The sequence below is a fragment of the Salarias fasciatus genome, chromosome 4 (genome assembly GCF_902148845.1).
Source record: "Salarias fasciatus chromosome 4, fSalaFa1.1, whole genome shotgun sequence".
NCBI lineage: Eukaryota > Metazoa > Chordata > Actinopteri > Blenniiformes > Blenniidae > Salarias > Salarias fasciatus.
Genome location: NC_043748.1, coordinates 18,017,098 through 18,033,687, shown reverse-complemented (window position 1 = coordinate 18,033,687; position 16,590 = coordinate 18,017,098). Strand labels below are relative to the sequence as shown.

The window sequence follows — 16,590 nt, the reverse complement described above, 5'->3', positions numbered from 1 at the left end:
AAATCAGACAGAGAGTAAACATGCTTATTTTACATGCTGACACGTACATCTGGTACAATTTCACAACAAAAGTTTAATTCTAATATTAATGTTAATATTTAATGGAGAAAATTGCATTATGAAACATCTTTGTAGTTCGTTGTACTCTTGGCATGTCCTCATGAATGAGCAAACCTTTTTGTTTAGAAAAAGAATTGGAGGAAATAAGTCAATATTTTAATGCCTGTTATTCTGTTGTATTTGATAGTGTATTTGATCCATTTCTATACAAGCACATGTCAGTATTTGTATTACTAAAATTGTGAGATTGTGTAGAATCACCAGTGCATTACAACCTTAGGATATAACCTTTACCCAACTGATATTTATTCTAATAATTATTACTTTAACAGTGGTAGATATTGAATGAATACAAAATCACAGTGGCATTTGTTTTTCATAAACAATAACAAACAATAAAGAGCCATTATTTCAGTTGCACCATAAAACTTTTATTGAATAACATGACAACCTGATCTCACAGTGCTGTAATATCATTTAAAAATACACCTGTTTCGAACAGGTATTATCGGTCTTGTAAAGAGTCTTATGGAGTTGTCTCACTTTTTGCAAAGTTAAAAAAGCAACATAACAATAATCAAATGATCCCATGACTATAATGAAAATGAAATATAGATAGAAAATGCAATTGAAATGATTGTATAACCGAATAACATATTAGGATTAAACAACGATCTAAAGAACAACTTGTTTATGCCCTGTCTTGCAAAGATTGTTTTCATCCACACAAATATTCACTTTTATACAGACAGATGAACAAATAAACATAATTTAGAATTAAATTTGTTTGACCTGTCTGTGTTGTTTCCACCTTACAATAACATTAACACATTTATTCAATCTTTAAGGGTGGAAATAAAATCATATTGAAAAACAAATAAAAAAAAACACAACAACAAAACAACACATGAATCACATCTTTGAACCATCATTTAAAATCCAGAAGAATAAAGATTTTTGAACTGTCATAATTGTCCTGTATTGTTGCTTTTTTTTTCGCATTATATGTTTCATAAATGTTTGATATATAGCATATGTCTACAATGTGATGACGGATTGGACTGTTGTGTCATCTAAATACATGATAGGTTTATACGCTCAAACAACTGTAAAAAATCCAAAGACTGATCAGAGTTCTAAACCTGGGGTTGCTGAGACATGCTTGTAATTGATTCCATAGACTGCACTTCTTTTCTAAACTATGATTGGTCTTGAGCAATCTATGTATAGTATTCCATTAAGGCATGTACTTAATTCCTTTCATCCTCGGGATGATCTGTGTGTCTCTGACATCATTGTGCTGAAGCAGCCAACACAGGTAGCGCTCTGTGCCCATGCCCCAACCACTGGTGAGAAGGGGTTTCACTTGGCGCATGTTAATGTACCATTTGTAGGACTGCTCTGGTACTGCATGATGTCGAAGGGCCTCTTGCACCATTTCAGGCATGGAATGGCGTTCACCGAGACCAATGGTCTCACCCAATCCCAGCAACAGGTCAGCAGCTTTAGCTTTGCTTCGCCCACTGCCTTCCACGTATGCCTGGTAGAAGGGAACTCCGAGGTGATCCATCTCAGTCAGCCAAACAGCACCACCATACTTCTCCATCAAGACGTGTTCTCCTTTGCGAGTTAGCTTTCGGCCAAAGAGAGGCTGGCCATCTTGTACCCACTCTAAGCAATCAGCAGAGGGCATCATGGGAATGGCCTGGTCTAGAGTGACTCTTGGCAGAGTGTTTTTTCCACCCAGTTTACTCAACAGAGCAGTGGCATGTGCAACTGTCCCTGCAGTGTTCAGAATTATTTCTGAATGATTCTTCAACATTGACTTGGTGAGATGAGCCACGTATCCTTCTGCTATGGAAATCGCACGGTCCATGTCACCCAACAACTCACACTCAACATGGTAGAACTGGTTCAAATGTGTGGCATCAGGATCTTCTCCCCGAAAGCTGGGAGCTATGTAATATGTACCAGGGAGGTTGTCCTGGAAGCGCAGAAAATATTCAAGAACAAATTGCATTGAGTCAGCCAGGTAGACATCCTGTCCCAGTAGGCTCACAGAAACAGGTTCTGAGTCAGATCCCAGGCCCATTGGGGAGGAGATTGTGTCTGTGGTGAGTGGGGTCAGTGCATAGGAGTACTGGCAGGAACTCTTGAAATAATCCACTGTACTGTGGAAAAGGGTGTTCTGTATCTGAAACAGGTTGCGGTACCACTGGCTCTTGATGGCAAGTCTCGAGTGAGATTGTGGGTCTTCCCATGACCGAGGAGACCTGCACTGGGTGATTTTTGAGTGGATATTTTTCAGAGCTTCATGTTCAGCTGCTGGGCCATCCAAGGACGACACATATCCAGGGTAGCTGTCAACACATTCCAACTCCAACTTGACAGGTTTAGTGCCATCAGGTGAAGGTACCAGTGGGATCAGCTTGGCATGAGCATAGTCAATCTCAAAGCCCTCAAAGATCAGAGCAACATCAGAGGTTTTCATTCCCTCTTCAAGCAGTCGCGCAACTTTGTAGGTGGCTAAGATCAGTGCTGTGAAGTCAGATTCATCAAGTTTGAATATGTCACTGGTCAGTGGTTTGCGTGGCACAATAACTGTTAGTCCAGGACTATTTGGATATGGTGTGAGGAAAGCCACATGTCTGCTGTCTTCCCACACTCTCCACTGTTGCTGCTCACCACGCACGATACGACTGAACAGGTTCTCATTTGAGGGGTCCCCAAAGAAGTCAAAGCAATAAGGGGCATTTGGTGTTGGTAATGCATTTCTAATCTTGGCCTGCATTTGGACCAGTGCTTCATCATTCCAGCGTTGGCCACTTTTTGAGGTACAGTAGCCAGGATTGAAAGCATGGAATTCCTCTTCTCCAGCAAGATGGGGATGCCATTTTGGCTCAAGGCCATGAAGTGGGAGCAGTCTGATTTGAGCTGGCTGATCAGGCAGTGGATTGAACACCAAAGCACACCGCTGCACCCCGAGCCTCTCACATAGCAATTTTGACACAGTTTTTGCAGCATTAAGCATGGCAACAAAATCAGGAGTGGCCAACTGGAAGATGCTTCTTGCACCACTTAAAGTTTTTGTTGTCAGAATGGTGGACCCAGGGGTCCAGGGATTGGGATTTAGATATGCAACCAGTTGATCTGTTTCCCAGATGACATCAGAGATGTCCTTGCGAGGCCGGAGTACCTCAACACGGGAAATGCCTTTAACCACTGAGGCTACAGACATCACACCACCATTTGTTTCAATGACTGCATCACCTTTGATGTCGACAGCAATGACACCTGCACAGACCCCTTTCAGATTTTCATTCATTACTTCTCTACATGCTTGTCTGAGACTGTGACCCTTGTGATAGTACAAACTTGCTATTTTCTGTGCAACAGTGTTCCTCAGAAAAACATCTCCATCTCCAGAGCAGGTAATAGCTAGCTTGTCATCTGCATATATTCCTGCTCCTACTACTGCTGTGTCGCCAACTCGTCCCTTCAGCTTTCCTACCAATCCACCTGTGGAGGATGCAGCAGCCAAGCCATCACGGCAATCCAGTGCTACAGCACCAACTGTCTGTGGGTGATTGTTTGTTGAAGTACTTCCACCACCAAGTTTTGCCATTAGCTCTTTGTGACGAATGTCAGTGTAGAAATATTCAGGCCCCACTGGTTTCTCCTTCTTCTCCAACTTCTGCAGGAATTCTTCAGCTCCGTCTCCCACCATTAGTGAATGTGAGCTGTTCTCCATGACACATCTGGCTGCCCTTATGGGATTCTTAACACCTTGCACACAAGCCACAGATCCAGTCCTGGATGTAGCACCATCTACAATAGTCGCCTCCATTTCGTTTTTACCATCCTTGTTTAACACTGAGCCTTTGCCTGCATTAAACAGGAAGCAGTCTTCCAAAGCCTCCACTGATCTCTGAACTGCTTCTAGACTTTTTCCACCTTGCTGAAGCACCTGTGATCCAAGGGTTAAGGCTGTTTGTAAAGCAAACTCAATAACTCCTATCACCTGGGGGTTCAACATCATGTCTTCTCCAGCACCACCATGAATTATGAGCATGTAATCTGGGTTCATGCTGGAGGAAGATTCATCTGTACCTCTGGCACCAACTGGGCTCTCTGGGCAGTGAATCATATCTCCATTCATTTTCTCCATTTGACCTTTTTGGAGTAAACACCCCAGGGCACCCATTTGGCTTGCAATGGCGTATCTCAGAGCCAGAAGCATCACTAACTTCAGATTTATCTTGAGATTTTCTTTAAGCTTCTCCAGCGTAAGAGCAAAGCTGCCTCTTCCATTAAGAACAATGCGGATCTTGTCTTTCTTCCCTAAATAGGTGACAGCCAGCTGATTCTGAGCATAGACATTTCCGACACCACATTCCACACCCTCCAACAGATCTGTACCTGTAAGATACACTGATGGACATCCAAATGGGTCAAGGAACTTTTTCAGTGGATTGTCAGCTGACAATGATCGACGTAGGGCAGCGAGGTGGGGACCAACACCTTGACCACTTTTAGTGTTTTTTATGAGACTTTTATGCTCCAAAAAAGCCACATGGAACAACTGGAGTAGGTCCGTAGTGTATTGGATTGTGTTGTCTGGGCTAATGCTAGATGCCAAGGCCCCGACTAACTTGTGAGACTGCATGGTGAGTGAGTACGTAGGATCACAACGACCATGTTTGTAGTGTCTCATGTGGGTCGGTGTGACAAGCATGTGACGAGCAGCAGATTCTCCAAGGGTCTGTCTCAGGGATAGCTGCAAGGAGAAGTTAATCCAGGCATCATACAGGCCCCTCTGGCTTCTGAGTGTAGAAAAGACATCAGGATAGGAGGACACATCAAAGGTGAGAACTGGGTGAGTGTCTTTCAGATTCTGCCCCCGCAGTGACAAATGTTCCTCTTGCAAGGGGAATGGTAAAGAACTCGGACAAACAGAGGTGACATTGGTTACAGTGGCCTGCTCAGTCATGTTTTCTTTGTCTTTCTGGACTAGATTTAAATCGGCAGTCTCAGACAGATGGTACACACGTTCAGTCACAAGGGCGGCGACCATCCCATCCACAGCACTGTGCTCAAACACCATCCCAGCTGTGCTGTCTTTGAACACCACCAGGTTCACCACCTGCCAAAAAGACACAGAACATGTTGTGCAAAGCTTTTCTTGTACAGTAAGTATTGCTCTCATATATTCTGTTTGTGTGTGTGTGTGTGTGTGTGTGTGTGTGTGTGTGTGTGTGTGTGTATTAATTTATCTAAACTTTTTTTTTTTTAACTGTATAGGCTATGTGTGATTACTCACATTAGGTTTTTACCAAACCTGTCACCTTCTTGGAATTTGTACACAGCTGCTGATTTGGTTCTTTCTACTTTTTTCTATGGGGCTACATAAACACATCGACAACATTGTTGGTACCCTTCGTTTAATGAAAGAAAAACTCACAGTGGTCAGAGAAATAACTTGAATCTGACGAAAGCAGTAATAAATAAAAATTCTATGAAATTTAACCAATGAAAGTCAGGCATTGCTTTTCAACCATGCTTCAACAGAATTATTTTAAAAAGATAAACCCATGAAACAGGCCTGGACAAAAATGATGGTACCCCGAGAAAAGACTGAAAATGATGTGACCAAAGGGACATGTCAGTCCATGGAGTGTCCACTAATTAGCATCACAGGTGTCTACAGTCTTGTGATCAGTCATTGGGCTCATATTTAGGGCGACAGGTAGTCACTGTGCTTTTTGGTGCTAGACTGTACTTACACATTTATATATTTAAAGGCAGTAAAGTGTAGTATATTTAAACAGTGTTTAGAACTGTTATAATTTGTTAAACTGCCTCAAGTTTTATTTATTTTTTTTACATGAACAATTTGGTTACATTTGTAATCTAACAAAACAGAACAAAATATTTTCTCCATCAAAACTTATTTTGTTAAAGTACCATAAACTGCATATGAGTATTTATCAATTATTTTCTCCTTTCTTGATCAGAAAATTATGGCAAATCTTACAAAATCAATTTATACAAACAGTTCAAACATTTTAATGAATGCATTCCAAAATGTTCATGTCAGTTTTTTTTTTGCTCTGCTCTGAAATTGAATGTCTTCAAGGACGGAGCTGTTATCTTTTGTTGAAGTACTGTGGAAATTGCAATTCAAACTTTTGGTTAAGCCTTACTGATAATTCAATTAATTCAGCATTGTAGCTATTGGGAGAAAAACTTGGTGAAATACAAATATATATATGTATATATATATATATATATATATATATATATATATATATATATATATATATATATATATATATATATATATATATATATATATATATATATATATATATATATATATATATATATATATATAAATATATATATTTATTATTTCATTTGTCACAAAGTCCAAGACATAATTGAATTCAACTGTGTTATGTATGTTTTAATGTGGTATTAGCTACATTAGTCTGCACAGTGGCTTTTAAAATTGAATCACTGCTCCACACATGGAGGATATTGCTCCAGTTCATGATGCATTTCAGTGCTGACTGGTCTTGGAAAGAGAGAGAGAGAGGAATATATACCTTATCATAGTATCTCAGATATGGACCGTCACCTCTGCCTCCCAACCTCACAGCATTGAGGACATCGGCCAGCTCGGAAGGTGCGTCACAGTCCTCCAGACAGAGGGTGAGCACGGCGCTCTCCATCAGCCCCAGTGATGTAGCAGCTGCTCCTCCTCGCTCCAGGATCTTTTCCCGAATGCCGGCCCAGGTTTGGCGCTCCAGGGCCGAAAGGCAGCAAATGGCAGATGGATCATTCTGCTTTTCGGCACTGGGCTGATCCATCACCTGAGCCAGCTGGTTGTAGATGTCGACGAACGACCGAGCAGAAGCCGGCCCGCCAGTGCTCGGACGCCACAGTATGTCAACAGGGAACACTCCAGCAGCACAGGTGATGACGGCGTGGAGGCTGTCTGGGTAGACCTACAAAGACAGCAAGAGAGATTACAAAATGCTGCAAATACAATAAAAAAAAATCAAACGAAACAGAAATCTGAGACAAGTTGATTCAAGAATCACCCCCAAGCAACCTTAGGTTAATCAAATTGTCCCAAATTGAGGAAAACATTCCGTTCCCATCAGTTATCTCACCTTAATTTCATCTTGACCTTTGCCAGGAATGCGGGTGGCGGTGAATACTTCGGACTGCTGAGTGTGCTCCATTGGCACGTCGCCCTCCAGTAAGAGAGGCTCACTGTACAGCTTCGCCGCCGCCCAGAGCAGAGCGGCCGCCCTGCCCAGCTGGCTGCATTTCTTTGCTTTCGACGGAAGAAGAACGACCGGGAGGGCGGTGGAGGTGGGCAAGGGGTCCGCACAAGACAGCAAACCCCTCTTGAACTGGTTGGTCACCCAGTTCTCTTGGCCTTTGGCATGGGCTGCAAATTTCTGCTGAGCCTCTTCCAGAAGCCCCCTCTGTTGGTGCAGTGCGGTTTTGAACTCAGAGTAAAGGTCAGGTTCTAGCGTGAGCTGCAGAACCCGACCCACTTCCTGTAAGGTGGCGTCCAGATCCGGAACAGGGTAGCTGAGAAGGGTCATCCTGCCGAATAGAAGGACTCTTGAGAGAGAAGGAGACAAAAAGAAGAAAGTATCAGTTCCAGGTACTTGAAGGGATCAATGGAAAGCAGATTTTTACAGTATTCCATATATGACGCAACTTGCTGATTTTCTCATCTCGCCTTTATGTTTTCTTCACATGATGCCCAACCTTTCTCACATTAGCGGAGTCAGTAATTTGATTATGTGATTTCTGCTTCGAGGACAGAGACAGGGGTCTCTTTGTGTGCTAATATGATGAGCATGAACAGCGTCCAGATTTTACCTCTGTGTGAGACACAATACCCCCTGGACTGAGCTGCTACGCAGGCTGTCGTAATGGCTGCTAACTCAACCCATCTGCTTTCACGTGAAAGCACTTAGCGTCTGTTCAAAACTTAATCGAGGCATTCTTGTGATTACTGGTCAGTGAGCCACGGTACGATTTTTGGGAATCAAATTTGTCCCATCAGATCCAGGCATTCCCACGTGGCTTCCGCTCTGTCTATGAGTCGAATCTTGTATTCAATCCAAAAGATAGAAGATCTGCCACAGGAGCGGTCTTGTGATTGAAATATCTGAACTATGAGTACGAGCACTGTATATAACACAATTTATTCAATCTAACTCTACAGGATATTCTACAAGGTTAACTTCTTTAGCGTTTAATTGAGACAATTTTATTAAGACAAGCCTGGATTCCAGATGTACAATGAACTAACGATAAAAACAAAACTAAAACTTTAATTTTACTGTATTTTTAAGAAAAGGACTGATGTGTTTTGCACAGATATGTTTAATCATGTAGCCTACTGCCCATTTTTAAAAGTAATCTTAAAGCCCATTTTTACTCCTTGGCTTTTAACCCAGCATGAGATGTTGATCCTGTTTTTATTGCATATTATTGTTTTTTAAACTTCTAGGTTTTTATGTCTACTCATGTGCAGCACTTTGGTTCAGTTGTCGTTGTTTGCTATATATGAATTTGTGTTGTTTTCACCACAAAATATTGAAAGCAGAATAAATAAAATACACAAGAAACCCAATAAAATCCCACAGTTGCCCACAATAAGTCACAGAACTGTCAACACATGCTAAAAAAATTATACTTTTAATGTCTCAAATTCCAAATTTGCTGTTGGCATTTGTTTTAAAGAAGATAATATTAATCTTTTAGGTAGTAAAAGTCATTTCTCTTGACATTCAACAATCATTCTCATGATATGAAACAATTGAAAACCATATCTGTATTTCCTATTTCTGTTTCTCTTTGAGTACCTTAAATTTTAAATACATTTTAGACATACATTTTTAATACATTGGCTTCATTTTGAATTCTTCGGTATTTATTCTCCTATCTTATAATTTCCTTTTTTCTTTTAAACATGTTTTTATTTTCTTAATCTCTTTTGTTTCTAAGCTTTTGATGTAACTTTGTGCATTTCTTTGCCTTTGTGCAGCACCTTGTGTATGAATTGTGTGATACAAATAAACCTATCTTACCTTCATTTTCATTTCAATTTTAAAGCAAAGTATAACAGCAAAAATATTGATTTACACTCAGTTTTTAGCTCCACTATATTGATTTATTTGATATTGAATAAATGGACTTACCTTCCTCTGTAGTTTGTCCAAGACTCGGCTGGTCGGTAGAGCAGATGAAGCAGATGAAGACTCAGTGAAAGGAAAAACTGGACTGACTGAAAACACAAGAGTTGCTCTATAATGTAGAAGTAGTGACTCCAATTAAGCAATTTAGCTTCTTGTCTCTCCTCCTCCTCCTCAGCATCTCTCTCTATTTCTCTCTTTCACTGATTTTCCTCAACTTTTTCTCTCTGAATATTGATTTATTTCAAATTCATGTCCAACTTGTTTCCACAGGGAAACTCCAGAAGGCATGTCCAGTGTCAACATCAGTGATCAGCTCAGAAAACATTTTGTGAAAAATAAACTTGAAAAAGAAAATCTAAGTGAGTTCGAATGTCTTCAAATTACTTTATTAAATGGAAGTCAAAGACGTCTTCAGTGGCCCGTCTCTCTCAAAAGTCCTGATCTTGAGCTATATTTGACCTTGCTGACCATAAAATGCCGTTTAGTAACTGGGACCGTATCAAATCACATGACTGGAATTCATTGTAACAAAATTTGAGGGAAAAAAGCAAAATTAGAACAATTCCTTGATCTTTGTTGTACTAAAGAAGAAAAAAGAGATTACCTAAAAGAAGAAAATGGTGAAGAAGTAACACAAAACAACCCAGAATACATGTTAACTATCACAAAGTGACACAATCTGACTGTAAAGAGGCATAAAGAAGTCAGGAAAAAAGGATGAAAAATGCCCCCCAAAAACCAACTTATTTAGTAATCAGTTAATAATATATGTTAATATCTAACCACAAAGACACACAAAACTACCTGAAATAAATAAAGGAAGGACAAAAATACAAAAATGTCTTTATAGTGCTGAATAGTGCATGGGCATAATGCAGGAAGACCCAGGATCAACTATGACATTTACTTAGAACTGAATGTAAAACCGTATGCAGACGACACCACTGATCATCTGCTTCTACTTTAAAGCGCCTGAAGGAGCCTACAGCAGAGCAGCACCTCAAACAGGTTCGATCCTCTTTACAGACTCTGGTCAGATTGTTGTTATCAGTATCTGTAATGAATGGCACACAAAAATTTGCTGTATATTTGGCATACAATATTTTTTTTCTTTTTTAAAGCTGTAAAATTGTGTGGCCATGTTAATATTATTTTCTTTTTCTAATTCCTACAAATACCCAAATATCCAAATACAAATAGGGACATAAGAATTAATTCTATGCTAGACTGCACTAAGCTCTGTGGTTTGAGAAAGTAACTAATCCTGAGACATAAATTTACATGAGCACTTAGATGATGTTTGCAGTTTTGCAGCTTCATGTCCAACCTCCCATCCATCTTTTACACTGCTCCAATCCCAGTCAAATGTGTGCAAATTCATCTTAATTGCATGAATTTCTACTCGGGGAAAAAAGTGAATTATTTTGAGAAAACCGACTCATACGTAGGAAGAACATGCAATTCAAGCACCCAGCCAGACTCAGACGAGGGTTTTCTCACAGTGAGGAGAGGTGAGTAACCACTACACCACTAATCTTCTTTTGCAGATAATAGCTGTCCCCCAGTTGGCCATAAGATGGCAGTGCACTGATACATCCTCACCACGTAGAAGATGAAATCAATCACTGAGTACAGCATTGTTTAGCAGAGATATAACACATGCTTACATTCAAAGTCACAAAATGTAATATTGTTACCAGTTTCCTGTCTGTGAATGTATCAAACCTTGAAACATTCTTCAATCCTCATAATTTACTTTTTCAGAACCTTAATGATACGCTGAATATTTTCATGATTAAAAACAAGTACAACACGACAGTAACTGTCATAAAAACAAACCAGATCTTTTTATTTTGCACAATTCAAGAAGCACATGCAGTAAAATCACATCTCCAGAGACGATTTGCGGCTCTGGGGATGACGCTGCACCGACTGTTTTCAACTCACACATTAAAAGAAGAAAACACTTCAGTGTTTGTAATGGCACACACACCCATTTCACTCATTCATTTTGCATTTTATCAAACCATAAAGTGTCTGTCAGTGTTTAAGGCACAGATGAACACATCATCCAGTTCTTATACTCAATATAAATCATGACGATACCCTGAGTAAAACATGTATAAAAACCTGATTGAACAACTGACTCACATTAAATCTTTTTTTGTTTTCCTGTCAAATAGGAAAAAAAATGCATGAAAACATTAAACAAAAGCCTTTTCTTCATGTCTCCAATGCAGGCACGGTTCACGGTGCAAAGAGAAGAGGCTGCATCTCCACGAAGGAGAAGTTGTAGAACGGCGGCAGGCCCTGGTGAGTGATGTTCAGGAAGCTGTCCCAGACGAACGGCGGCAGGCCGTCCTGCGTCGTCGGCCCGTTCACCGCCTCGGCCCGGAAGTCCCCAGCCATGTTGAAATCTGTCACCTGGAAGGAGAACAAACACAACAAGGAAGGATTTCAATTTATTTATTTTTTCTCATTCTGCTCTCGTTGTCAGAGCGGCAGAAGAGAACCTGCTGAACCACCTTAGTGTCGTAGCATCCTCCAGGTGAAGGCCGCTCCGACTTCAGGTCGTTACGGCAGCAAATGCTCTTGCAGGGGTCGCCTTTGGAGTACGGATCCTTCTTATAGTCTGAGGACAACAGAACAAATATCCTGTCTCAGCAAAGATGTGAAATCAAGCAAGTTCCCCTTCCAGAAGTTCTTTGCTCTTCTGGAAATTCACAAAAAAAACAAAAAAACAATCACAGGCGTCTGAACGAAACGCTGCCGCTCACCGTTGAATCTCATGATGCGCTTTAGGGAGTCCAGGTCTTTGACGTTCCCCTGGTCACGGCGGAAGATCTTGGCTCGGGGACACAGATCGTAGGAGAAGTCGTCTCCGTACTCCTTCCATATTTCCACATAACCGCTCAGGTTGTAGATCTTGGGGTGGAAGGGGATGTTGTAGGACGGCCAGAAACCTGTTCCGAAGAGGCGTGGACGACACGGCCCAGAAACCCAAACGCTCACATTTAATTCCTGCTTGCTGTTTAGAGTTTTTCATTTCGAGGTCGAAGAACAATCTTCTCTTCAGAGATCAGGTTGATCATGTGTTGCAAGTTCATGTTCACAGAATCCACTTGGAAAACTGATTAAATACCAAGAACAACTCTTTGAATTACGACAGGGAAGTTCTGGAACGATTACCTCTGCGCAGAGCTTGCGTCTGGTCGGAATACTCCACCAACCCTGGGATCTGCTCCACCACCGTCAGCGCACCGTCTTCAACGCTGTGGCCCAGTTTCACTTTGCTCCTGTCCAGAACCATGTACTGGTTGTTGTAGGTGCCTGCAGGACGACATTGAACTTCAGTCTCGTGTGTTTTCATATTTTACTGCACTGAACATCAGATATGTTGTATTGGAAACAAGCCAGCTCAAGTAGGGATGAGGAAGTAAAACAGCAGAGGAAGCAGTGGTGGGTTGGTGAAAAGGCGAAGTGATCCGTGGACTGGGCGGCTTTCAATAAAACCATATTCAGGAACCAGAGCCACAGTAAGCGTGCTGCTTGCTTTTAAGCACTTTAAAACCGATGCTGTCGAGTTGTTCCAGCGCAGCCAGAAGATATTTCCCCCTCAGCGAGGTTCTCTGTGCTGCGCTCACCAGAATTGTGCATGGAAAAGGTTTTGGCCCATTCTTCCCCGCTGCGAGCCAGACTGTTCGCCAGCCTGACCCTCTGCCACGCCAGCAGGCTGTTGGGCGTGATGTTGTCAAAGAGGGAGGAGTCGAAGACGTTGTTAGTGGTCTGGGTCATCATCAGACCGCTGCCCAGCAGGTAGAAGTCGTCCAGAGACACCAGGAAGCCTGAAGACGAGAGACGGTGTTAGTTTTAGTGGAGGACAGCAACCTAAACAGGAGCAATAAACACAGCTGATGGAGGTCTGAACTTTTGGACAGATGTCATGTGATAAACGGCGAGTGTCAGCTGTGATTGCACTCAGGAAAAAAAAAAGATGTGCACACCCGGGTAGCTGCTGAAAGACAGCTTCCCAGTTGCAGTGTTTGGCTCAGCGATACGGAAATCCCAGTGTTTGTAGATCCGCATGGTGGCAGCGTACGTGTACCAGCTGGAGTGAGCGAACAGCAGGTTCTCGAAGCCCGGCAGCATCTGAGGAAGAACGCACAAAACAACAGAACTCCGTTCAACGCCATCATCCTGCAGCAGCAGGAGGAAAAGAAGTGTACATATTTGAGAGGGAACATCTGATTACTCAGGAAATTCATCTTTCATTCATCATCAACAGCTTCTTTCACGTATTTAAAAAAAATCGATGTTTCCAGCTGAAGTTAGAGACGCATTGCCAATTGGAGCTGCTGTTCTGCAGCCATCCCTCAGCGAGCTGCTCTCATTCCCCACATGGAGCTTTGGTCAGGACCTTGATGAGCGCGGAGCAGTGCCCCATCCCCGGAAGCTTGAAGTCTCTGAGCAGACGGCCGGAGTCCGGGACGATGGCCGGGATCAGATCCAGCAGGTCTCCCACTGCGTTCAAGAACTGGATGGAAAAATACGACAGCGGCTGTGGGAAGAAAAGCAGATAAACAGCTGGTGAACGGAAACAGAAACAGGATTACTGCTGTCAAATTCGGCAGGGAAAGAAAAAGACGTGTGACACTTTGGCCTGAAAACTGACTTCTGGGGACAATAAAACGATAATAAACCAAATCATAAATGTCTACAGGCCGGGAATATCTGCTACTGCAGTGTGGCTGACTTCGTTCAGAATGATTTTATGCTTGGCCAGATTTCTGGAATAAAAGAGATAATCTCCTGTTTCAATAAAGAAAAAAAAATCACAGGACTTAACATGTTGGGAGTTTTATTTGGATCTTACTTTACTTAATGACTTTGCAAACAATAATATATTTGTCTAGATTTCCTCAACTGGAACACGTTTGTGTTTCCTCATTTCATTCAAAGCCCAATATTCACTAAAATACAACAGAACATTCATATATCAGACACTTTGTACTGAAAATAATAATGCAAATACATGGTTTAATGAACATGTAGCAGTTGACTGTTCATCCATATTGAAGAAGATGCCCCTTTTTCTATTTTCCAGTGTTTTGTGAGGAATGGATTTGTGTGTGTGTGTGTTTTTTTTTAACTATTTTGTGACCGCTGTTCTCTTCGCTGTGAGAATTCACCTTTTTGCCCTGTTTTTTGGCCCAGTCTGCCACTCCTGCCTGTAATCCGTCCATCTGAGCCACGATGAAGCCGGCGTGCCTCCACAGAGGATCGGAGCTCTTGTTCTGTTTCACCTGCTGTCTGACCCACGAGTCCTGCTTCCTGAAGAAACACACCTTATTTATATTACAGTGAAACAAAAACTCAAAATAAGCCACACAAGAACACACTGACTTCAACTCATTTAATGAAAGAGATCCAATTTTTGCTCTCATTTCAAATAAAAAAACACAAATCTTTCAATCTGATCAGTTCAACTACTTCAGTTGATGCATCATGGTTAAAAACAGGAAGGAGTGGGAGGAAATGAAACACACTGACAGCGGTGCGTGGTTCTTATGGTGTAAGTACAGTGCTGCTGTTGTGATTTGAAAGTTTTCCGTGGAAAAGGGAACCGACTCACGTCATGAAGTCCTGCACCGGGCCGAGGACCTTCGGGTCATGGATCAGCTGCGGGTACATGTTGGCGTAGTGATCCATCATTTGCCTTTAGAGAAAGCAAAAAGGGGGGGAATTCCAGATGAGTGAAAGACAGAGTCAGACACGCAATTGGGTTTTTACCGTTTAACAGATCTGTTCATAATGGATATCGGCCCTCGGGCTTTCATGGAGAACATCATGCCGACACTCACTGCGCGGTGAGGAAACCTTCCAGGTAACCAGCCAGGAAGAAAGTCACGTCGTCACTTTCTGGGGTTTTTCCATATCCGGCACGGATCTCTAAGACGCTCCAGCCGGTGCTGGCCAGGGAGTTGTTCAGGTAGCCGTAAGCGTCCCCCTCCACCTCCAGCACCCCCTCCTTCAGCAGGACACGCTTGTGGAGCGCGTCCCAGTACACCGTTGCTGCCGTCAACTCTGGGAAGTCACAGTTGTGAAGAAACACACAAAAATCACAATGAGGACACAGAAAGAGTTTAACTACAGGCTTCACTCTATCAGCTGATCCCAACTGGTGACTCTTATAGATGTGAACAACTGCAATATTTATCAGCCAGATGATGGAAAATACTAGTTGAGACCATCTTGGTGCATCTCTGGAATGTCTGTGGTTTTGACTGCATCTTTCTTTTGACTGTATGTGGAGTGTAAGGGCAATTAACAAACTGCCAAGTCATCAATCATTTGATTGAGTCAAAAGTTAACTGAATAAAGCTGCTGAGTCACCAGGTTGTTTGCTGTGTAAGCATAAGATTCACCTTTGATCTCTCAAGTGCCAGGGCTCAGAGAACTGGCTTAAAAATGGCAAAATAGGTAAAACATAAAATAATAAATATCCCACAGTCCCAACTAAAGGCGTCAGCTGAGTGGACCTGAATGTTGCACAAAGCATGTCGATGAATCTGAACATTGTGATGAGAGACGAGCCATGTGCAGCTGATTATCTTGTCAATTCTAAACAATTGTGCTCTTTTTCCCACAAGCTAAAATGTGTGCAGTGTTTGCATTGAAAAATTCCAACATGAACAATGAGCTGTTTTCTTTTTTATGTTTTTATACAGTTTAATTCATTATAAGTTAAATCCATTTATATAGATAATAAAATATTAATGACGATAATTTAAAAGATAGAAATACAAAAGGTATAGAATGAAGAGATCCAGGTATTTCACACTGACTAGAGCACTCGTCCCAGTATGCAGTTCTGATTTTAACAGTAGCTTGATGGAGATAAACAAACTGAAAGTAACATTACAGTGACAGGATCCAATTGGAACCTAGCACGAAAAAAATATGCATTCAGATATAATTTTACATAACTGACACTTGATCCCACAAAAACTCATTCATACAACCCTCCGAAAGTCCATCTAATATGAGCTGTACAGTAAATCCCACTGGATCTTTACACAAGACTCCAAGTCGACCTACTTACTCTGAGCAGAGGCGAAGGTCGAAAACACGCGGAACAGGAGAAGAGCGGACAGACTCCGGAGGAAAACCATACCTGCGACGGTGCAGGGACTGAAAAGTAAAGCAACGGCGAGCAGGGAATAGATTTTAAAGTTGCCCACGGGAGGAAGAAGTGAAGTGTCGCTGAGTGGCAGAAGGAAAGCGACAAGGAGCGCGAAGT

The 16,590-nt window shown here is 41.8% G+C and overlaps 2 protein-coding genes across 2 annotated transcripts; both read right to left on the bottom strand.

Moving 5' to 3' along the window:
- Positions 1-1,264: 1,264 nt before the first annotated feature.
- On the bottom strand, positions 1,265-9,319 carry LOC115387214 (uncharacterized). Its single transcript, XM_030089829.1, has 4 exons — positions 9,294-9,319; positions 7,239-7,701; positions 6,669-7,070; positions 1,265-5,203 (listed from the first exon to the last, which is right to left on the bottom strand). Exons 2-4 carry the CDS (start codon positions 7,680-7,682, stop codon positions 1,298-1,300), a joined length of 4,752 nt encoding a protein of 1,583 aa, XP_029945689.1. The 5' UTR covers positions 7,683-7,701; positions 9,294-9,319; the 3' UTR covers positions 1,265-1,297.
- Positions 9,320-11,113: 1,794 nt separating this feature from the next.
- plbd1a (phospholipase B domain containing 1a) lies at positions 11,114-16,462 on the bottom strand. Its single transcript, XM_030090033.1, has 11 exons — positions 16,393-16,462; positions 15,152-15,374; positions 14,923-15,006; positions 14,480-14,621; positions 13,708-13,848; positions 13,295-13,439; positions 12,935-13,135; positions 12,480-12,620; positions 12,068-12,253; positions 11,816-11,922; positions 11,114-11,714 (listed from the first exon to the last, which is right to left on the bottom strand). The coding sequence occupies exons 1-11, from the start codon at positions 16,460-16,462 to the stop codon at positions 11,538-11,540; spliced, it is 1,617 nt and encodes a 538-aa protein (XP_029945893.1). The 3' UTR covers positions 11,114-11,537.
- Between the last annotated feature and the right edge of the window lie 128 nt (positions 16,463-16,590).